At 34.4% G+C, this 27,068-nt stretch overlaps 2 protein-coding genes and 1 long non-coding RNA gene across 9 annotated transcripts in view; all 3 read right to left on the minus strand.

Moving 5' to 3' along the window:
- LOC127866823 (uncharacterized) overlaps positions 1-20,490 on the minus strand; it is a 59,159-nt gene extending 38,669 nt beyond the window's left edge. For 3 of the 6 annotated variants that reach the window (XM_052407658.1, XM_052407652.1, XM_052407648.1), the window contains exon 1: positions 2,171-2,292. Coding sequence is in view for 2 of the 6 variants with exons in the window: in XM_052407653.1 (XP_052263613.1) it covers positions 2,171-2,285 (115 nt within the window). In the remaining 4 variants the exon portion in view is untranslated. Of the gene's footprint in view, positions 1-2,170; positions 2,293-20,373 lie in introns of those variants that run through there. The other 3 variants (XM_052407653.1, XM_052407650.1, XM_052407651.1) reach the window with 2 other exon arrangements.
- On the minus strand, positions 13,867-19,182 carry LOC127866827 (uncharacterized). Of its 2 annotated transcripts, none has more exons than XM_052407664.1 (5): positions 18,918-19,182; positions 17,234-17,386; positions 16,718-16,836; positions 16,051-16,126; positions 13,867-15,370 (listed from the first exon to the last, which is right to left on the minus strand). In XM_052407664.1, exons 2-5 carry the CDS (start codon positions 17,250-17,252, stop codon positions 14,802-14,804), a joined length of 783 nt encoding a protein of 260 aa, XP_052263624.1. In that variant the 5' UTR covers positions 17,253-17,386; positions 18,918-19,182; the 3' UTR covers positions 13,867-14,801. The 2 variants fall into 2 exon arrangements, with proteins under 2 accessions (XP_052263624.1, XP_052263622.1); XM_052407662.1 differs by lacking the exon at positions 18,918-19,182 and adding an exon at positions 17,602-18,822.
- A 2,595-nt stretch (positions 20,491-23,085) lies between the features above and the next one.
- LOC127866834 (uncharacterized) lies at positions 23,086-24,386 on the minus strand. The gene is made up of 3 exons (XR_008043125.1): positions 24,313-24,386; positions 23,464-23,579; positions 23,086-23,192 (listed from the first exon to the last, which is right to left on the minus strand). It is a non-coding gene; the product is annotated as an uncharacterized LOC127866834 (long non-coding RNA).
- Positions 24,387-27,068: the final 2,682 nt, after the last annotated feature.

The following is a 27,068-nucleotide window of genomic DNA, read 5'->3' on the forward strand; positions in this document are numbered from 1 at the left end:
GTATCCAATTAATAGTGCAAAAACCAATCAGGACCTATACTAATCAATTATATCCATTATATGATTGAGTCTTTGATTTTTTGGATTCCTTTCACACATTTTGACTTATTTGACAATATGTGAAACGTGCACACAATTTGTTATGTTTTATTTATTTATGGAAATGAAACATGTTATTTATAGCAGTTAACTCCCCTAGTCAATGACCACCATAGATAGCAATGCAATCTGATTAAAAATAGCCAAGGCTAGTGTTGTGTATTGGGCAAATGTATATAAGTGCAACTTGACCACATGACCAGTATCATGTGTTTACCACACACAGAAGTCAGTTATGTAATAGACCATTAATTCCACTCCCAACTTTGGCCACTTGCCAAGATACTGACCAGTATCAGATGGGGTTGTGAAACTGTGTAAACAGTGAACACCAGTCCATGTAATACTGGCCTACCACTTGTACTAGTTGATTTGAAGTTAATACAGTAATGCATGTACAAATGAGACACTAAGCCTAAAAGTTAATTATATGTGCCTCTGAAAACTAACCAGATGAGTGGGTTGAAATTTACAATCTTTACTTGGCATTTGAGGAAATCTGAACTCTCAGGGTTTGGATAGAACATCCCCAAATTAACTTTTCTTTACACTGTTGTTATTTTTGTTCAATACACAAATATTAACCTAACTTTACAAATCCTGTACAGTAAAGGAAACTAAATCTAAGTTGATATTTTAATATGCTTGATCCTATTTATGTATTAACATTGTTTTATACATACAAACTGTGTTGCTGTTTTTCAATTAACAAGCAGATTAAAAATTAATTATATTTTTATGTATAATTTGAATTGACAAAATTAAATGCAAGTTGCGTAGCAAGAATTACATGTTTGATTTATTGTCAGTGAATCGTGACATTTTCTCAATGTTTCAGACCACCAGTTTGTCAAAGCTATCAACCGCTTGGATGGTCAAGCTAAATAGAATTGACCCAGCAAATCACAACTGTCCTGTTGCCATATAATATTACATATCATATTACATTGGTTTTTTAAATGTTGAATTCTCACGTCATTTCCATAAACATAGTATTTACTGGCACAGAAACAAAGTCTTATACATCATTATGAATTAACATGTGTCAAAAATTCAATTTGTAAGTCTCTTTACTGGACAGTGTGAAAACAGAATAAACTAGTGACCTGAAAATCAATAAGGGTCATCTGCGAGTCACGATCAATGTACCTATGAAGTGTCATGATCCTAGGCAAAAGCGTTTTTGAGTTATCATCCAAAAATCATTTTACTATTTCGGGTCACCGTGACCTTGACCTTTGACCTTGTGACCTCAAAATCAATAGGGGTCATCTGCGAGTCATGATCAATCTACCTATGAAGTTTCATGATCCTAGGCATATGCGTTCTTGAGTTATCATCCAAAAACCATTTTACTATTTCAGGTCACCGTGACCTTGACCTTTGACCTAGTGACCTCAAAATCAATAGGGGTCATCTGCGAGTCATGATCAATCTACCCATGAAGTTTCATGATCCTAGGCGTATGCATTCTTGAGTTATCATCCGGAAACCATTTTACTATTGCGGGTCACCGTGACCTTGACCTTTGACCTAGTGACCTCAAAATCAATAGGGGTCATCTGCAAGTCATGATCAATCTACCCATGAAGTTTCATGATCCTAGGCGTATGCGTTCTTGAGTTATCATCCGAAAACCATTTTACTATTTCGGGTCACCGTGACCTTGACCTTTGACCTAGTGACCTCAAAATCAATAGGGGTCATCTGCGAGTCATGATCAATCTACCTATGAAGTTTCATGATCCTAGGCGTATGCGTTCTTGCCTTATCATACGACAACCACCTGGTGGACGGACCGACTGACCGACCTACCGACATGAGCAAAGCAATATACCCCCTCTTCTTCGAAGGGGGGCATAATAATACAGAAGCAAGAGCATTGAGGATATACACTGTCTCAATTTTCTTTAATTTTCTTAATTACTGCTATCGCTTACATTATGTGTTTAAATTCTGAAATATCATTTTGTTTTTACATTTCAGTTCCATTGGTGCTAACAATTTTGCCATACATTGTGTCAAATCTACAAGTTACTGTCTTTAAAATGGGTTATGTAGAAATTCTTACCTGATTTCGTGTTCAAAGTGACCGCAGTGTCTCTACCATCCTTCTGATATCCATCCAACAAACGTTTAAAATCAGGCACCTTGATCCCACAAATGTCTGGTCTTCCCTCACACATTTCTAAACTGAAATTGTAATATATCTAAAAAGTTAATGCAGGTAACAAAAGGCAGGCAGCGTACTAAATTGTTTTTTTAACCTAATGCATGATATAATGTTCAATCTTCTTTTGTAAAAAAAAACATATTCATTGTAAATTTAAGATCATTTTCCTTTTTCCTTTGAAAGCTCTTAACATTTTTGTAGCTCTCAATATGAATCATTGTGTTTGGATTTAGAGTACAAAAGAATACCAAAGTAAATAAAAAGCAATTATCTCTTGATTTTATGGTACCATTTGCAGTGATTTTTTTCACCCAATTGGAAACGGGTCCGGTATATACCCATGCCATTGGGAATTTTTCGCGTCATGAAATCACCAAATTGGGAAAAAACGAGTCGCGAAATCTTCCATTTGGGAATAATCAAGTTGTGAATTGTACCAATTGAAGAATGGTATTTTAATGACTTTGTTTACCTTTTGTCAGCTTTAAATGACACAGGAAAACAACATAAACTTTTATTCACAGTCTTGCACAAAAAACATGTTATTGAAACACAGATGGTGTTGTAATTAGTTGCATTATTTTGCCCTTTTAAATTGCTGAATACAAGATGTGCATTATGAATCCTGCTGATTCAATTCTCTTTATTGTAAATTAAATCAACAATCAAGTATTATAGAAAACAACACAATAAACAACCCTCTTACGGCATTCAAGTGTACATGAAAGTGCTTACAGTGTTTTTTCGTTAAAAATCAGGGCCGGTATACGGCCCCATTCCCAATGGAAAAAAGTATATATTTTTTCCCAAATGGGACTCAAAAATTCACAATTGAGGATTAAAAAAAAATAAATAAATAATAATTTCCGGGTCCGGTCCATTTTGGGAACGGGTCTGTAGGTCATTGGGAATGGGACCGTTTCCCGGACCCGCCCAAAGAAGGAAAAAAACACTGCCATTTGCATGAGCTTGTGCTTTAGACAGGTAAACATTCATAAGTTTTTGCAGTATCAGTGTTCCTGAGCCCTTGCAGTGGTGATCAAATTTTGCACCTTTGGACAATAGCTGCGCATTGCAACTCACAGCAACCCTTTGGATTATAAAGCTGAGAGTTGAATTATTGCAACTATGCCTGTGACCATAGTTAAAATTCCATCTCTTTATATTAGAAGAATGCGTACTATGGCTATTGAAACCTACAAAATTCTTAACGGGCTTGTGCCTGTGGTTCTGACTTAGTTGTTAAAAGAAATTCTTCAATAATTTTAGGTATTCAAATATTTTACAGATTCCTAGAGTAAAAACTTCAACCTATGGTAATCAGTCTTTCAGGTATGCTGCCCCTGTGATGTGGAATCCCCTCCCAGAAGAATTTAGAGCCAACATAAATTATAACCAATTTAAAAACCTTATTCAGTCATGGAATGGAAATGTTTGTAAATGTTCTTCTTGTTCCTGGGACAGGGCCACAGCACAGGTACAGTATACTGCAAAATAATTAGTTTCTAGTTTTTTGTGCCCTTCTTTTTCATGCTTATTGTGCTTTAAATGCTTTTTGCACTCTTTAAACTTTTTTGTGCTTTTGCATTGCATGTCAACATTACCCTGCTGAGTTCTATTGTCTAAATACTAGTATTTTGTACTGCTTGTTGTTTGTGCTGAAATGCATATATGTATTGTTTTTTTGTGTACACGTCTATGTGTATACATGTATGCATTAATGTTTTATTTTTAGAGCTAGTTGCATGACGCCAGTCAAATGAACGTTATTCATTATTCATTACTATGTTATTTGTTATGTTATCTGTTTACCTGAATTCTAGTACTACCCGAAGTTTGCCTTGCTTGTCAGTTTTTATGTGCTTGATGCAAGTCCATGAACATTCTTCACTATTATTTTGTTTGTCATGTAATCTGCTTTAACCTTAAATCTATAACTACCTTCTGTGTGCTGTGCTTGTCAGTTTTATATGTGCTTATGTGTACTTGCTGTGCTTGTCAGTTTTATACATGTATGTGCTTATGTGTACTTGCTGTGCTTATCAGTTTTATATACTTATGTTTACTTGCTGTGCTTGTCAGTTTTATATGTCCCTTGTCAAAAAAGTGAGCAAAATCCGGTTAAAACCCAGTTTTAAACTGGGTTTAACCCTGCGGTATTGGCACCGAGCTAAAAGCGAGTCTTTTAAACACACTTTTTGCTTACCAACTTGGTTTTATCTGAGTTAAATCTTGGTTTAACTCGCTTAAAGCCAACATAGTGGGTTTTTAAACCGTCTTAAGTGGGTTTAAAGTGAGTTTTCTTCAGCTGTTATTAACTCTGTGGTATTTGCACTGTGCTAAAAGTGGGTTTTTTCAGACACGCTTTTAGCTTACCGACTGGGTTTTTTACTTACCGACTTGGTTTTTTAGCTTACCGACTTGGTTTTTTCTGAGTTAAATCTTGGTTTAACTCGCTTTAAACCAACATAGTGGGTTTTTAACCATCTTAAGTTTTAAGTGGGTAAATAGTGTGTTTTAAATGTGAGCTATAAGCAGGCTTAACACGGTTTTTAAGTGAGCAAAAAGTGAGCAAAAAGTGAGCTAAAAGCAAGCCTTTCTTAGTTTTTTTCACAGTGAAAACATGCTTTTAACTCGCTTTAAACCTAGTTATTAACAGTATTTTATCTGTGAAGAAAACATTAGTAGGTTTGGGTAAGTTGGTTTTTTGTGGGTTTTTACAGTGATTTTTTTTAAGAAAGTAGGTTTTTTGTGAGCCTTTTGTGGGATTTTGCAGTGTGAAAAAAAATAATTTTGGACTGATATGTTCTAGAAAAAATGGTTTTTGTGAAGCAATTACAACAGTTCATTATAAGCCCCGTGTGGTTTAAAAGAAAAAAAAGACAATGTGTACGATATTATGTTTATATGACAAAAATAGTACACCGCAAAATAATACAAACATATTATTTTTACAGTACATTATACAATAATAGACATTTATGGAAGATTTTAAAGCAAAAGGTTAACCGCAGTGGACCACTGCGGGGGGAGTATTTAGACCGCAGCTGCTGCAGAGACCTGGATCTCAGCTGTTGGAGGTACCTGAACCGCAGCGGAATGAGGAACCTGGATTTCAGCGTATGGAGGGACCTGCACAGCAGCCACTGGAGAGACCTTGACCGCTAGGGGACCTGGACGGCAGCCAGTGCAGGGACCTAGACCTGATCTTGGCGGGTGGAGGGACCTGGAAAGCAGCTGGTAGAGAGACCTGGAAAGCAGGTGCTGGAGCGACATGTTCCATTGATGCTGCTTGTGTCCTTCTCCTCTTGAGGATCTCTTACGCCAGTTGATCTGCAAAGGATTAATACCAAAACACTTTCAAAAGGGCAAGGCATTCTTCAAACATGTTAATTGGTTATGTTTTCGTTCCACTTAACTATGAAATATTGCTGTTATGCTAATCTTGTTGCTTTCATAATAATACATTCAAGTTATTTGCTTGTTGTTTTTGTTTGTTTATTTTTGAAATTTTAATCCCGTGATCACATGTGACTTAGCACTTTTCATCAATTATTAAAAGAAATTGCGTTTGGTAGAAAATGCAGTTTGAAAATGTACCAAGATGCGTGGTCTCATTTTGCTGTGTGGACTGGTTGCATTTTAAATGCAATAACCTGTATAGTTTACCTCTCAACAAATCCAGCTTTCTTGGTCAAGGACAGGGCGAGGTTTTCCCACTCTTGTTCCCCTCAAGTTTGCCAGCTCGTGCAGGGTAAAAACCAGGTATAAAAGTCCATACATCAGGCAGGCGATGATGCACATTCTTTCCAAAGGATCTTCCCATCAATGTAAATTTTGCCTCGTGGAAAGAGTTTAACCTTCAAAATTAAAATATATAAGTTCTAATTAAGTATGAGGGAAAGGAATCCGTTCAGTAATACCAGAAATAGCTATAAATAAAATTTAAGATGACAATAACCATGAAACACAATCAAAATTATTCACTGTACACAATATTTACACTTTTTCATGTGTAAGTTATCTATTTTTGCTTCAAATTGTGTTGTTTTTCCTTTAAATTGCAATACAATAACTTATCCATTTACATTTCCCAGTGACAATACATAAATATGATAATGATCATAATTAATTCAATAAACTTAATAAAAAAAAGGGATGAAGAAATGACAATACAAACCTGTTAAAACTGTTCTTCAGTATTCCAAAAAAAAAAAACAGGCAGTTCAACCTCCTTTCCAACCAACTTATTGTTGATTTCCACATTGTAGTAAAAAACACATTGTTTTCATCACACAATACTTAATGCTGACAGAATTTCAAGACATTTTACACTACCATTATAAGAATTTCACTTCTTTATATTAATGTTGCAGAAATAAATTTAGCTCAATATTCAATTGCTGACACCAGCTTGTTTTTCAAAAGTTGTTGTTTTCAAAAAGATAACTCCTTGTGCAATAGCCAATCAAAAGCCTTATATCTCATTCCACACAGCCTTATCTCTAAGCAAACCCCATCAGTAGCCTTATCTACCCCTAGATAATCAGTACCCTGATTAGCTCTGAATGCCTGACAGATTGTTATCTGTTTATTGTTAGTGGTGTGAAATAAGGGTGTTTTTAGGTGTTGTCTTGTTATTTTGATGACAGTTGATGTAACACAGGTCATGTTTGGCATTTTATTATTTTATAGCAAATTAAGAAAATGGACATGATGGTGTCATATGAAAATATCAAAATCTTGCATAACTTATATACACAAATAAATAGATCATTTCCAAAATAATGTTTCCAATACCATAATTATTTAAATATGCAGATTTAACAAGTAAATACTTTTTTAAACAAATATAAACAGTCATATAAGATTATTTTAAAATTTTAAAAAATAAAATAATTTTAAGACATTAAACAGTCATAAGATATTGTTTATAATAAAAAACAAACATAAAGAAAAAAATCAAAGTGAAACACAAACTCTTTCATGTATTATGTATAAAACTAAGCTTGACCATTGTTATAGTTTCTGTCAGTGATACTTGTTGTCCATCTGTGAACCTGTGATGTTTTGAAAGAGCCATTTTCATCCAATATTCCCTAAAAATTATGGGGAGCACACAAATGTACAATAGGGACAATGGCAAACAAGCTGTAAAAAAGCCCCTTTACAATTGACTTGTATTATTTATGGCTATAAACATCAAACAAAGACCTAGTTGAAGAATTATTGTTTCATTGATGAGTTATATTAATAAAAAAAAGACCAACTTAAAGACCAACTTATTGAAAAGTGTGTTAAAGTGAGTCTTTAAGCCTCGTTGCAGCTCTCATCTTATTTACAAAAAGACCAATTTAAACTTGCTTAAACCCACTTCTGTTTAAAAAAAGACCAACTTCTGTTGTAAAAGACTCGCTTATAAAACAAAAAGACACACTTAAACACACATAAACCAACTCATAAATAAAAAGGCTCACTTTTGACACACAAAAAACCGACTTCTTACAGAAAAAAAACTCGCTTAAACACACATCTTAAAATAACCAACTTTAAACTCAGTTAAGCACAGTTAAGCGCACATAAAACTCGCTTTTAATATCAAAAACCAAGAAAAACTCAGAAAAAACATAGTTTTATGTTGGTTTAAGTGTGTTTTGGTATGAAAGTGAGTTATTTTTTGACAAGGGGTGCTTATGTTTACTTGCTTTGCTTGTCAGTTTTATATGTGCTTATGTGTACTTGCTTTGCTTGTCAGTTTTATATGTGCTTATGTTTACTTGCTTTGCTTGTCAGTTTTATATGTGCTTATGTGTACTTGCTGTGCTTATCAGTTTTATATGTGCAGTGCTTATGTGTACATGCAACCTTTTATTTGTGAGGAAGCTGCTGACCAGTTCACTTCGAATCTGATTCGATCTGATACTTTGCTTTTACCCATTTTCTTAGCTCATTTTGTGTTTTCTTAGTTTATAAGCTCGCAAATTTTTATGGCAGTTTTTTGAGATCTACTTATAGATCAAGATCAGCGGCCTCCTGCACAATATTTCTTTAAATAGTATGAAAACTTGTAGAATGTAATACTATGATTTCTTTAACTTTTCAGCATGCAAATCATATCTATTAACTTAATTTTGCTATATTTTATTTCCATATTGTAGCTGTTTTATACTTGTTACATTTATTCACATGTTTATATAGTCGGTTCAAAAGCCTTAATGGCTTATGTTGTCTATTTATGTCTTGCCGACTCAAAATAAATCTTATGTATCTTATCTTGACCTCTTCTTGCACTGGCTGCGGTCCTGCTTGCGAACGTGGATGGATGTGTTGCCCTGAAGGATTAGCCTGTGTGTGTGGAAGTTGCAATAATTAAACACTTTATCCATTATTCTTTCGTGTTTTTTTACGTTGCATGCAAAGGATACGTCTGTAAACTGCCATTCAGGTAAATTTAATGTGATTTTGAAGTTTATTAATCACTGTCCTTAAATGGTAAGAACGACGTCTGTTTAGTGATGCATGTACATAAAATCACTGCGATTGTGTTTATGATGGGGTGCAAATGGACCCCAGAGCGGTCATAGCAAAAATTATCAAAGGCTCTGGTAGTATGTTTATATGGACTAGTGTGTGTGGACGCGTTTCCCCATGAATATAGTCGGTCGGGTAGTTCGGGATCATTAGCGTAAATAATGGTGTTAATATTTTTACACCAAAGCAATTGCTTTCAAAATACTTGGATTGTTGAACTTATTCACTTGCATAAAGTCGGCTAGTTCTGAATCGAGTGCGGTAATTTCGGATCATTTGGAAGATGTAGGTCAGGGAGCATCTCAAAACTTATTTTGACTGTCAACAATTATTTTGACTGTCAAAACAAATTATGCATGTATGACAGTGCCCCAGATAATTATTTCGAAAATAGGGTTTTCACCCATTGATTTTGAAAAATAGGGTGATTTCATTCTTGAAATAGGGTGAAACGAGTTATCAAAATGCATACCTTAAAATTAATTCTGCTTTACTTCTGTATAAGCTGCACACTTGCATTGATTCAGTAAAACTGTAAACTATTATAATTTACTTTAATAAACGGATGTTTCATAATATCTTTAAACATTGAAACTTTCCATAATATAAACTTAAAACTTAAAAAAAAAATCGATAACATGAATGATTCAGCACTTATTGGCTCTTGCTATCTTGGTTTGAAAAAGTTTGCGATCGACTGATATTTTGTTGCAACAATCGCGCACGTCTTTCGATCACTCTTTGACATTATTATTAGGCATCGTAATAGAAACTTAAAGTACAGACGCTTTACAAATACATACACAATGAACAACGGATTCAGTTAGATTGAAAATGATGTATGTCGCCGTAAATAATTTGGTCAGACGCTTTATTAAACTATGAAATCTAGTCCGCAAAGCGTTTGAATAACTTTGTTTTCCTGCTCTGTCATCCGGGCGCTTGCTAAATGAAAGTGTTGCCGCGATACGATAATAATTCCAAAGAAAAAATACTGAAAATGAGCAAATGATTTTATTGAAGCTATTGTATGGTACGCATCATATTTGATGAATTTGCGTAAAAGTCAAATTAGTTGCGTTTTCAATACGCATGATATTGCATTTCTTTGCGTTTTTAAACATTTAAATAGGGTGAAAAACGCAGATACGCAGCTTATCTGGGGCACTGTATGAAATGAACATCAGATAGGTTCGTTCGTTTCAGTTTAACAACTGTCTGACAATTTAAAAACATTATATGATGTGTGTCTGTACACAAGACAAATAAATCTGTTGGAAAGTATTTATGTTTTGATTTGAAATGGTTTCCTCTGTATTATTGTTTATATAAAACAAACACAAATACTAAATACAAGCAATTTATTGATAGACTTAAGATACCTTCTTGCGAAATAACATACTAATTTGTATGATAACATTTAACAACAATAGAATCACAATAATGTAAACAAGAGTACCGCCTTGCGGGTGCAGACCGCTCATCTATTTTCTTTTTAAAGGTGAAGGGACTCTCATTTTCAATCACAAAGGAGGGAGGGGTGGAGTGAAGAGGGGTGTATTATAGTGTGGGGGTGTGGACATTTATTACATTATCTTCCAAAAATGCAAAAAAAATCGGGGGGGGGGGGGGATTCTTGGGTGCGATGGTTGGACGGTATTTCAAACATAAAATAATAAAAATAAATATTTGTTTTTAACCGTTTCAAAAAAAAAATTGGGGTGGGGGGGGGGTATAGTGTGAGGGTGTGGTGGTAATTTGTGAGATGATCTTAAAAAAAAAAAAATTAGGGGGGGGTGGGATTCAGGTGGGGGGAGGGGGGGTGGGGGTGATTCTTGGGTACGATGGTTGAACGGTATTTCAAACATAAAATGATAAAAATAAATAGTTGTGTTTTTAACCGTTTAAAAAAACAAAATTGGGTGGGGGGTATAGTGTGAGAGTGTGGTGGTCATTTGTGAGATGATCTTTAAAAAAAAAAAAAATAGGGGGGGGGGGGAGATTCGGGGGGAGGGGGGGGGGAGGGCACCGGGGATGGTTTGGTTGGCGTCTATTGTGGTATGTCAGGTAAGAGTAGTTTTGTCAAAGTATCAATCAAATCTAATCATAAATAAAGAAGTTATGGCAATTTTAGCAAAATTTTATAATTTGACCTTGAGAGTCAAGGTCATTCAAAGGTCAAGGTAAAATTCAACTTGCCAGGTACAGTAACCTCATGAAAGCATGAAAGTATTTGAAGTTTGAAAGCAATAGCCTTGATACTTTAGAAGTAAAGTGGATCGAAACACAAAATTTAACCATATATTCAAAGTAACTAAGTAAAAAAGGGCCATAATTCCGTAAAAATGACAACCAGAGTTATGCAACTTGTCCTTAAGATAGTTTGCGAGTGTTCCAAGTATGAAAGCAGTATCTATGATACTTTAGGGGTAAAGTGGACTAAAACACAAAACTAAGTTTTGTGTTTTGGTCCACTTTACCCCTAAAGTATCATAGATACTAACTTAACCAAATTTTCAATTTTCTAAGTATAAAGGGCCCATAATTCCATCCAAATGCCAGTCAGAGTTACATAACTTTGCCTGCACAGTCCCCTTATGATAGTTAATAAGTGTTGCAAGTATGAAAGCAATAGCTTTGATACTGTAGGAATAAAGTGGACCTAAACACAAAACTTAACCAAATTTTCAATTTTCTAAGTATAAAAAGGGCACATAATTCTGTCAAAATGCCAGTCAGAGTTACATAACTTTGCCTGCACAGTCCCTTATGATAGTTAGTAAGTGTTGCAAGTATGAAAGCAATAGCTTTGATACTTAAGGAATAAAATGGACCTAAACACAAAACTTAACCAAAATTTTCAATTTTCTAAGTATAAAAAGGGCACATAATTCTGTCAAAATGCACGCCAGAGTTATCTAACTTTGGCTGCCCAGTCCCCTCATGACAGTAAGTAAGTGTACCAAGTTTTAATGCAATAGCATTGATACTTTCTGAGAAAAGTGGACCTAAATGCAAAACTTAACCGGACGCCGACGCCAAGGTGATGACAATAGCTCATTTAAAAAAAAAATAAAAATAGATGAGCTAAAAATGGTAAAGAAATGGAAAACAATATTAGATATCAATTTAATTTTTGGTTAATAACTTATTATGACAACATTTAACAATAATAGGATCACAATAATGTAAAAATATATAAAAGTATCCGCTTCAGCCTCTTTGCCATTGACTGTGCAGAGCACCAGTGTTTTTTAGGACCCATCAGTCCAACTTGACAATTATCTGAAATGCAAAATCACAGCATAAATACACATTTAAATAGGACCCGAAGGATAAATATTTAAAGTATTACCAATCTCCTTCCCGCACTACATCTTACCATTATTAAATTATCCATATATTTATCTATAGAACAGTTTTTAGAACTCTGCTGGTTTTGTATTACTCCGCTATTATACCTTTAAATATTATAACTTATTACTGCACACAAAAACATAAAACAAACCAAGATGCATGTAACAAATGCTTACTGTATGTGTTAGCCTCGCCCTTGTGACTTAGACCTAATGCCTCATAACTGGTTTGCATAATAGATCTCAATCAGATGCATGAACATGTACAGTTTGGAGAACCAGGTCCATAAAGTTTCATTTTATGAGCAAGTCTAAAGTTTTGGGGCAGACAGACAGACAGAATAAACAAAATTTAATCTTATTCTCTGTATTTCTCGACATTGAAGTCACAAAATAGTATTATAATTAAATAATTCCAATGAAACAATATATCAAATTTATGAGAAACTATGCACTTTTCATTTCATATATATACACAAACTTTTTATGGTAGCTAGAGCTTTAAAATATTGCAACACAGTATTTAAACAATAAACAAGATATGTGTTTGTCAGAAACACTATGTCCCCTTTTGCGCCGCTTTGAAGCTATATATTTGACCTTTGACCTTGAAGGATGACCTTGACCTTTCCCCACTCAAAATGTGCAGCTCCATGAGATACATATGCATGCCAAATATCAAGTTGCTATCTTCAATATTGCATAAGTTATTGCAAATGTTAAAGTTGGCGCAAACCAACAGACCAACCTACACATGTACCAACCAACAGACAGGGAAAAAACAATATGTCCCCCACTATAGTGGTGGGGGACATAAAAACTGTTTTGAGATTTTCCCCAATCAGCTGATCCGGAACTGACATGTGCACGAGATGCAATTCTCATGCTTTTATACAGTCGATTGGTGTATAGCGGATTTTAGTGAGTAACGGATAGGTTAAACGTTTTTTGCAAAATACTTTTATTTATGTTAAGATTTATAGTTTTCTATGAATTGAATACAAAAAGCCTATCATTGTTAAGCGATTCATGTTTTTGTTGACGTGTGTCAATGTTTACAACTGTTTCTTTTTTTCGAAAGAAAAAAAACCAAAGTCACGTTATGTACGCACCGTTTTTGTGACGACAGGAAAAGTGCATACGAATGGTTTCTTGAATTTTGCAGATTTTGTTTGGTAAACATAATGTTCATTGATGTAATATTTTAGTATTATGTGTCCTTTACAAAAGTAAGAATGCTCAGAAACCAAATTGATGCTTACCATATGAAATAAGCATGAAAGCTGCAACTCGGGATTTAGTGAATAACGGACATGTAGTGACCCATATTCAGGAATGTGGGGATTGTCTCAAAATAAATATAAACTCAATTGAAGCTGTCCAATACACATATGGTTAGCGTGTGGCTATGATATTAATTAGTGAAAACATCCTTTTAAATGAAAAATAATCAAATTATAACGAAAAATCGATTTCTCTGAAAACATATTTTTCACTATCAAATCTCTATATGTGAGAGGGAATGGGAAAATGACTATTCTGGCTCAAGAATCACAAAATGAGATTTTTATTGTTTCAAACAAAAGGACTATTCAATAACCTAAATCTAAAATTTGAGCGTACAAATCCAAAAAATAAAAAAGTTATGACGACTTTCCTACATAAGGTGCAACTGAAGAAATGGGAAACCTGAGAAACATCAAGCTGTTACTTTTAAATAATTTATTTACAAGTTAATGTAAACATTCAATGTTAACAACTTCAAACCAACAAACAAGTAATGGAATAAATCTACTGCAACCCAGAACATATTATTCCTTTAAGATGATTCCATAACAATCTCAAATTAACTCTTAAAACGGTTGCCATGGCAACCGTGGTAAAAATATACCTTAAATGGTTGAAATGATAAAATTAAACATTTTGTAGTATTTAAACAAATATGTTAGGAGAGAAATACATTGAACCTGCTTTAAAAGCCTTAATTTTGATACATAGAGTAACAATACTGAACCGGGTTGCATTATTTGGACATTTTAAAGTATGTTATAATGTGTTAAATATTAAGTTTTTTTCACCATAACATACAAATTAAGATGAGTCTTTTTAAAGATTCCATGGAGTGAAAGCCTATAACTGTATAATATATATATAAATATACTTTTTATTTGTTGTTGTAAACTGGACCTATTAATAAATAACCTTAATAATTTTCCTGTTGCTATGGAAACACTACTTGAATTGTTATTCTTTCCGCCTTATATAATCGAATAAAGGTGGCATTATCTCTTTTCAACAAATAAATGGCAAACATTATAAACACATGTATGATCACACATTCAAATAGGTTGGTATGCACATCTTTAAAACGAAAATTTAAAACAATATTTACATTTAGAAAAAGATGAGACCACAAACCTAATGGCACTTTGTCAAAAATATGTCATAGCAAGTTTTATATTGAACATAACAGCAATGTTTGTGTTTCATCTGTAACACTACCGATATTTAAATTAATATTATCTCTGTCATACATACATGTGTAAAACCTCACATTAAATGGATGAAATACATTGATAAATCTTGATGTATTACTACAAGGCTGAAGGAACACTTTAGTTGCCATGGTGTTAAGATAACGGTTAAAGGCTGTGCTTCCTTTTTCTAGGTAGGCTGTCACTGTCCATTCCTTGGTTTTTAACTTTTGGCTTTGATGGTTTTGGACACACAGTATCCCTGGCATTGTATGCTCTGAAGAATGGGCTAATTGAGTCATACAAATACCACTGTCTGCGCAGGTCAAGGCCCGGGGCTGGTTTGGTGGGTGGGAGTTCTCCAGCTGCCGGACTCAAAGGCTTCAATATATTGAAACACATTTCTTCCGAATCCATGTTCTCCTTACAGGTAACAATACCTGGTTTCGACCGATCCATAGTAAAATGGTGGTACTTGGTTATGTTTTTCAATGGCTTGAAAAACTGTTCCAGGTAAGTTTTCCAAGCGAAGAAGACAACCGGTTTGTTGTCATCTTGGACCAGCTGTGGAACATTGTGGCCTGACTTTGATGAAGCTGTAACACTACCAGCAATCTCCTCCATGGTCTCTGCATTGGATGACCTCCACTTAAGCTTCCAGATGCCAAAGTGGTAGTCTGGGGCAAACTTGGTGTGTCCAGTAATCATGCAGTTCAGGCTCATGGTTTCCTGGAGTCCTGCAAATGCAAGGTGACATTGTCATAACAATGAATCTGATATTTAATGCACATTTTTAATGATATGTTTATATGGTTCTGACAGGTCATCACAATTTATCATGTTATCTTTCTTATAAAAAATCTTAAAACAAGAGATGTGTTTGTCAGAAACACAATGCCCCCTACTGCGCCGCTTTGATTTTTTTTTTTTTTTTACCTCTGACCTTTAAGGATGACCTTGACCTTTCACAACTCAAAATGTACAGCTCTGTGAGATACACATGCATGCCAAATATGAAGTTTCTATCTTCAATAATGCAAAAGTTATGACCAATGTTAGTTTTCGGACGGACAGACAGACTGACGGACAGTTCAACTGCTAAATGCACCCCTACCGGGGGCATAAAACAAAAACAAACAAGAGATGTGTTTGTCAGAAACACAATGCCCCCTACTGCACCGCTTTGAAATAAAATGTCCATATTTTGACTTAAAGTTCCATATTTTGACCTTAAAGTTCCATATTTTGACCTTAAATTTTTGGGACAGACAGAATGACAGACAGACAGGCCAAAAACAATATACCCCCTCTTCTTCGAAGAAGGGGGCATACAAAAGATTAAACATAAAAATCACCAAACTCTTGAGTTTATGGATACTTAAACAAACTCATCAGTAAGAAAATTCAAAACGCATACCTGTCAGAGTCCGCCACATGGCATACCAAATCACTGTGTGGTTCTTGTTTTGTCCAACTGCATTATCAAAGTGGATCTGAAATTGCAAATTGCTTAAGCAAAATAGAAGTAAATATTTAACCAGAAAACATAAATCTGTGGAAATTTATCACAATGCAAAAGGAGATATATTTATTGTATAAAGAGTAATGAACAAGAGATGTGTTTGTCAGAAACACAATGCACCCAAATGCGCCAATTTGAATTTTTGTTGTTGTTGACCTTAGACCTTTGACCTAGAAGGATGACCTTGACCTTTCACCACTAAAAATGTGCAGCTCCATGAGATACACATGCATGCCAAGTATCAAGATGCTGTCATCAATAATGCAAAAGTTATGACAAAACTTTACCCTAGAGGTAAAAGTTTTAAGACATACACACAGAAAGAAACAATGACGGACAGACAGGCCAAAAACAATATACCCCATCTTCTTCGAAGAAGGATGCATAAAAAGTAGGCTCCAGACACCGTGTTAACTCTAATGAATGATATGTTCCAACAAAATTAATTAAATTTGACAACAGATAAAATATCTAACATAAACACAATAAGAAATAACAAAATACTGCAGGCAACATAAGGCATGTATTTAAATCAAATAGGTTATTATTATTATATTATTACCTCTGCATGCTTTTCTCCAACACCAAAGTGTTGGAAATGATGGTGAGCCAAGCTGACAACACTTTCAGCACCCTTCTCTGGCAGATCTGCTTCATCGATTAGATAGAACACTTGTTTTCCTGTGAAAGAAAAAAAAAAACAGAATGAAATGATGTTGTAACAAAATTTATATGGTACTGCAACAAAAGATTGTAAAAACATCAATATGGTACTGCAACAAAAGAACAATTAAATCATGATATTTATAAGCAATAAATTAATAAATTATTATTGTTTAACTATTGCATTTTACTCTCTTATTATTTCACACCAGAAGTGGAACCGGTTCAACCTTTCAGGCTTTCAGTCAAATTAACACAATTACTGTGACTAAAAAATTAATAACTGGATAAAAAATAATGGCATTTTAGTGTGTGTGTTTGCTATATTCAAATATGTGGAATATAACTCAGTTCATCCCAAGGGGTGTTAATTTGTCAATTCTGCTGAGAAGATGAGATAACATTATGCCTTTACCTGACCCTTCTGCACACATGCCAAAGACATGGCATTTTCTGGGGCTGCAGAAGTATATTGGGCCCACTTGCTGTGCATGATGGGGGTAATGCACATTCTGTGCAAAGTCCCATGAATAGTGGTAGCAGATGTCTCTGCTACAAGGCTCGGCCCCTGCAAACAAACAAAACTGAGTTTTGAAAACTTAAAAAGGAGACAATAAATTTCAGGAGAAATATTTTACAAGAATTGAATAAGCATTTGTTGGCACATCTGAAGCTCATAAGGTTAGAAGGCATATTTATTTTATAACAGCATTTTGTGAAAGTGTATTATTATTATTATTATCCATATGCTACTCCAACATATTTTTGTATGGTAATGCACACCTTCATGTAAGTTTTCATTTAAGAAAAATTGCTTGCTACTCGCTGTCATCTCTCTGTACTGTTCTCTTTGCTTGTGAGCCAGATCCAAGTGGGACTTATAACTAATGACAATTTCTTTTTTTTGTTCATCAGTAAATTGGCCTGTTTGACTTAACTTAGACCCAAATGTTTGACATGTCACACAAGTCAGTCATTGGCTTTGCCAGCGCAATTTGTGGACATAGGTCATTCCAAAGTGATCTAAATGTCTTTAATGAAATCTGTCTGTAATGGGACAGTTCAGCACTTTGGTTATACAAATCATGCACTTGTGCAATTGATTTATCAGAAGGCAAGAGCAGCATTGTGCGATCTGGGCAGTTGGGCAGGCGTCCTGGTAGAGGGAGTGCATTTTCAGTAGCGTATTCATGAATAAAATCTTTAACATTTTGCCTATCTTCAAAGCATAAGGCATTTGCTGGAAGTTTTTCAGTGTTTCCGTGCACCCTGGGCAAAATACCATCTTTATCAAGAGAAATAGCAATTTTTTGCAATGTACTGCATGAAATGGCATGTGCAAACACAAACGTTTTCTTGCAAATTTTCTGCCCCATAAAGAAATATGTTTGTGATGGCTTTTTACGTAGTTTTTCCTTTTTTCTGTTTGTTAAGGTCTGTGAAGTATTAACCCGGTGTGCAAATAAGCTGCTCTTGATCACTAATTCCCGCTCACTTCTACTCATTTCTAAACATGAATTTCTGTAAGAAACTAAACTGTCAAAGTCTACCACCATCGAACAAGGTTTGCGATTAATTGACATACATTGACAAGAGTCTTGGCGCATTCTATTGATAATTTCTAACTCTTCATTGTCCTCATTTCTTCCATGTGTGGGCATGCATTCAACAAAAGAATTAGTTGGACATTCATCACCAACAATTTCATTGTTATCAAATACACCATCAAAGCTGTCACACTCATCACTATTTAGTATTAATAAGAGTGGCTTGAAGGGACCTTTCAACAATGGGAGGGGAATGTGAAGAAACATTTTCCTGGAAATACAGTTGATCAACTTCCTTTAGTTCATTAATAAATTCAGGGTCATTCTGTGATGAATCTAGCATGTAGGGAATAGTTGATGCCTGGGATGATGTAAACTGGCTCATTTTTAATGATTTTCATAAAAACATTTGTATTAACCTGCCGACATTTTCAGTTGCTAAGTTAAACTGTCAACCCACAATTACTTCCGGGTCAATTAAATTAAAGCTATTCAAACGAATAGTTTATTATCAAAATTAGGTAGACATGTAAAGCAATAGATAACACTTACCTCGTACAAATAACGATCCAATTAACACTCAGTTGCTTACTTAATAGCAGAAATAAAAGCGTTTTACCAAACAAATGTGTCAATTACAAAACCGGAAATTTTACATCGTAGCAACCAGTCAGATAAAACTCTCTTTATGTAAAATCCGCAGACATCTACGGTTAATTTATACTATATAACGGAAGAAAAACGATTTTCTTGATTCATTTGTCAATATTCGAAACAATGTAGGTTTCTCATGTAGGTTTTTCGTCTATTTTGTGCACGCAAACGAACGAAAAAATGAGTGTAATTTCAAACATGTTTTTGTCACGCGTTTTTTCGCGTTGTGACGTTAGCGCCGGAATAGTCAAAATCGCGTTCCCTCTCACATATATAACAAGGTATTTAACTCAAAATGTATAGGGTGCATCGCTTTGAACGGCCATTACTTCATCAATTGTGCAGCGATTTCCATGAACTTGGTCTTATTAAACTCAGTGTACCATGAAATTCGCGCTGTAAACAAATAATATTTTTTCGGAAATTTAAAACCAATGGCATGTTTCAATAGGAAAGACATGTGTCTATCTAGGTTTAATGGTTTAATTACTGAATGCATAATGTTTACGTTGAAATGAGACTCGAAGTCCTTAGCTATCCGTTATACACCAATCGACTGTACTAAAATTACTAACAGGAATTAAAAAAAATAATTAATAAACAAATTCACACCAAATGTACAAGCATTTACCAAGGAAATGTGCTTCTAAATCGTCTTTCAATTGTTGACACGTGTTCTAGATAGACGGTGCGAGGGTAAAGTGACATGAATGTGATAGTTACCAAAGCGTGATTTTCAATGAAAACACAGTTGAAATAAGATGCAAAACTTTGATATTGCCTGAAATTGATCACATTTTCCAAAAATCACAGTTATATGTTTATGTCAATATCTTTTAGACTAATATTTTAATTTAATCATAGAGTTGATTCGGAAATACCCGAGATCCAGAACTACCCGCTCGACTGTATAATTTGTGAAATTCTGTGACTTGTTGCAGAAGAGTGAAGACATAGGTTTCCCTCAAGAACGCTTTGTGCCATCCTGATGAGGATTCAAGTTGATGCCAATATTAAGGGTCATTTCTGGTAGCTGTAGTCAAACTCACTCAGAGCTAACCACCATTAACATGATAGTTTTAACAGTTGTTAAAGATGACAGGTATTGCTGGAATGGTCTGGAAGCACTGGTCATTACTTTTCACTAGATTGCACACTAGGCCTATTTCCTGATGGATATAGACCATGTATTGCTTAGCCCTAATGGTACGAGTAGGCCTTAGTGGCATAACAAGTCTAAGTAATGTTCAATGGAAATTGCCGGTATGAGCCATTTAATTTTAATTAAAATAAAGTTGTTGTTACCTATACACTAGAAAAGTAAGTGTAGTGCTTTTATCACTTTATGACTTACCCGTGTAGATATGCTGGTGTGGATACGGAATGAATGCTTGTTTTTTTCCACGGACTCTAGATGACAATATATGCTCCGTGGTTTTACTTCTTCCTCTTTGGTCCCTCAGTTTAACCGGAACACGAGTTTTTTGTGTGGTTACAATATACTAAATAATCGAGTCATGAAGGGCTGTATTCTTTAACAAGAAATATCTTTAAAAAAGATATACGGCGTTGATTGTGGTTGGAGTTTGTGAAAGGTAAAGAGTTCAATGAATTAGTTCTGGTTACCATAACTTTTAGTCCAAATTTTTGACGCTCTTAAATATTAAGCTACTTTCCAAAGAATTTAGCCCATATAAAAAGTATCTCTAAATTCTTTGCGCGTCTTATAAATGAGACTACATAACTTTAAATGTCGCTTTTTATGATTTTTGACTGGCGCGACTTTATAGTTATGGACCAACCCCATTAGGAAAGTCAACCAGAAATTCCCGAAAAGTTGACAGTTAACAAAGACCGGTCCAAAACAGCTTTCAAATGCACACGGTGCCTATACCACGTGACTTTTTAAGATCTGTGTGGGGAGTTAAATGTCAACAAAAGCACGACGAAGGTAAGATTTTTAAGGATAACTTTTTTAATATGTCATCATTTTCAATGGGATAAAGTGGAGAGCCCGCTCATTCATGAGAGTTTTCTATAGGTATCATGATTTTGTAAAACAAATGAATATTTTTTCAGTAAAGTGCAACCGCGCGTTTGAACGGTTAGAAAAAGGTAGGATCAGTGTGGGGACATTATTTTATTATGACACAGAAACATCACCTCTCGTGAAATAAAGCAATAAACTTTATGGGCGGAGCTTACACTATATCATTTTGCATTCTTTTTTCAGGTTTCTTTCATATATTTATGAAAACAAAATCAAGAAAAATATTCTAACAGTAATCTGATCTGTGTGGTATACGTGTTTAGAAGGATCTGTGTGGTATCCATGTTTCTACAATTTACGGATAAATTGAGATAATAACGACAATATATATATTTTTTGATTAATTTCAATTATTTCAATACAACAATTACTACTACCAATACTACTATTACTACTACTTCTGCTACTACTACTACTACTACTAATACTACTGCTACTACTACTACTACTACTACTACTACTACTACTACTACTACTACTACTACTACTACTACTACTACTACTGCTACTACTACTACTACTGCTACTACTACTACTACTACAACTATTACTACTACTAGTAGTAGTAGTAATAGTAGTAGTAGTAGATCTATTATTATTATTTAAAAATTAATTCATTTCAGTAATCACCTATTTGGCCCTAGTGAGCGGACAAGGGTTAAGGGAAGAAAAAACAGAGGAAACAGTTTCACGAGACAGGAATGCTATACAGAAGGGGACACTAGGAGTAAGGTGGGAGCGGGCGAGACGAAACGATAGCAAACTGTTGCCAACAATAAGAATGCGGATAGACGCACACAATGGAGATTTTAATTCTGACACAAATTCTGCAATAGAAATTGTGTCAAATATTACACAGGTTGACAAAAAGCAAAGGCATGTTCTTTCCGGAGTAATACGTATGTTTTAAAATCAAATTTGGAATACAAACTGATAAAACAGAATCCACCAGACGTATTGGCTTGTCATTTTGTTGTTATTTAAAGTTTAAGGTAAAAGGTATGTTTATTAAAAACAAAATACTGGTCATAGTAGAAACATATATATATTTGTGTGTTTGTGTGTTTTATTTCATATATGGAATTCATATTGCTGCATTAGTTTATTACATAGTATAGATATTGACAATCATTCGCCATGTGTTGGTGATAATTTCATGTTATAAATTATGTCGTTGTATTCGGTGTAACAAATGTATGCTTATCTTTAGCGTTAATTATTTTGAAGAGAATATAAAATGTAAATGAATAAATATTATATAATATGATTATATATGTACGATTCTCCTCTTGTGTTGTGAGGGATGCAGCTCTGAAGAATGTCAAGACGTATTTCGAATTGAGGAGTATTGTTTTGTATACACAACCACATTGCATACATTGTTTACTGTCAATTACCACGGCCTAGAGTAATTATAAGCAGGCAGTTAATTATGTAAAGCAATCGTGAAAATCCTTAGTATTAGAAACCCTGGCTGCTTATGATTATCGAACTAGCTCGTGACAGCGGTATTTAAAATTGAAACCAACGAAAAAACATCGCAAAACTTTAATCAAGTTATAATTAAAAAAGAATCACAGATTCGATAATACAAATCACAGATGCGATATATTAATGAATAACGTAAATCCAAATTATTGCACAATTATTTGAGATGATTTCAAACACACAAACGAACTAAACGAAACCTAAAAATTAATCAAATTCGGATAACTTTAGAATCATTTTGAAAAGTAAAGTAAAAGTAAAACAACGAATAAAATAACGAAAAACGATAATGAAGTTACACAGACAAACTGTAAACTATTATGATTTTTAATCAGTATTCACGGATTTATGTGAAGTCCTCACGTATCGAGAAAAGTTTGTTTTGCGTGTGTACGTTTTGAAACACTCCTCACTACTGTAACACTTGTCATGCATGTGGGTATTGGCGTGCTCTCTGAGGTCATTCTCACTCCTAACTGCCAACCCACACTGGTAACATTTCACCAATCCCTCTTTTTTTGCACTTTTCTCTCTAGCCACGAGTAGGTACTTGCCCGCAAAGCTCCTGCCGCACTGTACACACACGTGATATTGGGGTCCTTTGTTCGTTGAAGCCTTCTAAGATTGTAGGCATCCTGAGAAAAAAACAACATATTTTATTCACGTGACATTTCAATGCGTAAACACGCTATTTCAAAAAATGTTAGTATCTGAGGACACGCGTTCGTTAGTTTTAAATTACAAACGATTTGACGATTATTAAGTTATTTCAAAATACAACATGTATATGATAACCTGAGAGATGAGATATATTGTATATTTGTGTTGTTTCAAGAAAATCCGTTCATCTGTTTGTTAGCATAACTGTATAAAAAATGTAACTATTTTTAAGGTATTTAATCTTACCTGAAATGCTTTCCCACAGCAGTTATAGTTTCCAGAGTTAGCGTGTCCCCTAATGTGGCGCAATAATCCAGCTCTGGTCTTCGACATTTTTCCGCGTTCGGAGCATTGAGCCATACCTTAAAGCAAATATAATATCAAAAATAATATACGATACATTTCTTCACCTGACAGTAGTGTTTGGCGCCAAAATAAAAATGGAATTTGATACAATAACATAAAGTATACACTTATTTAAGGTAAGCATGGACTTGTCATCGATTAAGATGCTCCAGCGTAAGATTTTAATATTATAATGGGGATTGTACAGCATGCCTGTAAATCATAATTATGTATTAGTTTAACAAGCGGTGCAAGCGTAGTGTATAGCCATTATGTGTTTTACATGCTAGCGCATTTAAAAATCCCGTTTCAAATACATTGTTGACAAGCATTTTCTTAAACAACTAAATAGAACTGAAAAACTTAAAAACAGTATACCACACAGATCCGTTGAAAAACGTATACCACACAGATCATATTACTGTAAGAATAGTTTTCTTGAATTTTGTTTCGTAAATAAATAAAAGAAACCTGAAAATGGATGCAAAATGATATAGTGTAAGCTCCGCCCATAAAATTTATTTCTTAATTTCACCAGAGGCAATGTTTTTGTGTAAAAAAAATAATGTCCCCACACTGATCCTACCCTTTTCTAACCGTTCAAACGCGCGGTTGCACTTTACTGAAAAAATACTTATTTGTTTTATAAAATCATGATACCTATAGAAAACTCTCATGAATTAGCGGGCTCTCCACTTTATCCCATTAAAAATGGTGACATATTAAAAAAGTTATCCTTAAAAATCTTACCTTCGTCGCGCTTTTGTTGATATTTTACTCCCCACACAGATCTTAAAAAGTCACGTGGTATAGGCACCGTGATGCAGTTATTGGCCTAAATCAACCACTTGATCGGAAAGATTGACCAGCGCCCTCACACTACTTTGGGGGAAGGGGTCCGCAGCCCTTAGGAGGGGGAATTTTCGCGGCATTTCCCTTTTTGGGGGATTTTTTTACTTACTCTCTCATTATTACATTTGTACATGTTTGCACCATATTCATTGCATTTTTCATAATTTAGTATGTTTGCAAATATTAAATTGAAATAGAATTGAGATATAATCATCATGAGACACATCGTTCTATTAAAAAAAAAAAATAGGGGAAATTTTTCCCCTCAAAAGGGGAAAAAAGTATACTTTTCAGGTGGGGGACTGCCGCCGAATTTCGGTGGCAGATTTAATAGATTGAAGGGTCTGACATTTTTCACATTTAACTCATATATTTTTAACAAAATACTATCTTAAACATTAAACATTTATCTATTCTGCTCTGTATATCGAGAAAAACAGCGATGTGACATACTTTCTTGAAATGCGAATCTTCCGAGATTTCACGGTCATATGACGTTATTTCTATTTTTAGTAACATACCATGTGCTCAAATGTTTTCAAATTCAGAATGACATTTCCCGGTATTTCAGATTATTCTGGCTTGTTTTGTTAACAAATTGTAGTGTAAATACAAACTAAAAGTAAATATTATTTAAAACTACCTCATTTGCCGGTACCCGCGCCAAATACACCAATTGTGTAGCAGTAATATTGCACAATATTTTAAATTTAAAGTTATAAAGCACATGATTAAACTGGCTAACATATAAATACACATGTTCCTGTTAATCCGTTTCGGACAAATATCTTCTTTTTTAATATGTTATATTATTTATTTAAGCAAATGTTACGTATTTTGGCTTTAATATTTGGCTTGCTCAATATGACTACTCAATATGCCAAGAGATGGCATGGAGGTATCATATTTGTTGTTTGTTTTCATCCTTATTTGTGTTCTTTCATTAAATTTAATTTATTCTAAAAGAATTTCCATTTCTGAAATTTTGTATCTAAAATGGACGCGAAGATGCGTTTAGTAGAGATTTTTGTGGTAACCACATACCGAGCTCGAATCTATAGTGTTCCACTCCAGAGCTCGTTTTTAGTAAAAACAAATGATCACAACAATATAATCGTTCCAAAAATGAATTTCCGCGCATGCTTATGTTTTATTCAGACATAAATAGTAAAATTATATTTGATACAGTTCATGATTATCAATAAAAACGATGATTATGTCAACTTCTTTATATGCGCTTATATGAATTCCACCTCTTTTTGCCAACTAGTGGGCGGAGTCTAAACTTTGCAGGTGCGTGTGACGTCACGCGTTAACTCGTCTATAGATACAAAACAGAAAACCAAAAGAAGAATGAAAGTGAAATTAAAACATATGAGTCAACCGGCCACACGCGAAGTATCCGTACATATTTTAAATATTTACACGCGCGTTCTTCGAACAAACCTGTTTTAGTGATTTGTCTGGCATTGCTATTTAATTTAATTTAATGATTGGTCATTTGTCGGCTCGGGTACTACTAACATGTACCCCGGGTACATTTAAGTATACTTACATGTACCCCGGGTACGGTAAATATACTAAAACGTACCCGGCCGATATTAGACTGTTCCCGAGTTTAATTCCCGCCCAAAATCCGATGTCGTAAAACGCGCTACCGATAACTGTCATTACGAAACAAACTTCTATTTAAAAAAAAACTTCACCAACATGCTTTTTGAATATGAGTTTCGATCATATAGAGGCAATTAAATAGACAATTGACATAAATATAAACATGATTTTTTAAGCCGACAACGACTGATTTAGCGTTATAATTCCCGGGTACGTTTTAGTGTATTTACCGTACCCGGGGTACATGTAAGTATACTTAAGTGTACCCGGGGTACATGTGAGTAGTACCCGAGCCGACAATGACCACTCGAGCGACACTTACACAGGTCAGGCAAGGTCAAAAGTGACGTTAAACAGCTGTGCCGAAAAAAATATCATAGTTTACTCGAGGGCATGTTTAACACTTTAGGTTCTAGTTTCATCTTTTGGAGATTGTGATAGGGCATGATTAGGTGTCATAAGCGATACAAGCAGCTATTTATTATTTACCACTGATCATTTACTTAATCACGCTTTTAGGCTGAAAAATTGTTAACATTATTTTATGGATTACATCTGAAAAATATACAACGATTTTCTCAAAACAAATGAACTGTTCAAATTATGTGGTAAGTTCGATATATTGATCTTTTTCATTGGTAAGTTAAATACGGTTAACAGTTTCCACCGAATCAAAACAGTTCTTCAAGGACGATATCGATGTAACAACATTCATGACTGTGTTAAAATTAATGCGAGTGATGTCTTTTGTATGAAAACATGAATGTTTGTTGACGAAGTATGCGTTCGGTGTCGTTGTTTTTTTTCTGTAATATGGAATACTTACGTTATAATATGCATGCGATTTAAGATCTTTTAACATTTAACTAAAATCGCTTAAATTTGTTTGGTACAAACAGACGTAGAAGTTTTGTTGGGCGCCATAAAGTTAGAAAGACGTACACAGGGTTGATTCGAAATAAGAATGTAGCACAGAATCCAACGATAAAGTATTATTACACGAACAAGTATAAAATCGCGTTTATAACCAATTTAATACT

The sequence above is a fragment of the Dreissena polymorpha genome, chromosome 2 (genome assembly GCF_020536995.1).
Source record: "Dreissena polymorpha isolate Duluth1 chromosome 2, UMN_Dpol_1.0, whole genome shotgun sequence".
In the NCBI taxonomy this organism is placed as follows: Eukaryota; Metazoa; Mollusca; class Bivalvia; order Myida; family Dreissenidae; genus Dreissena; species Dreissena polymorpha.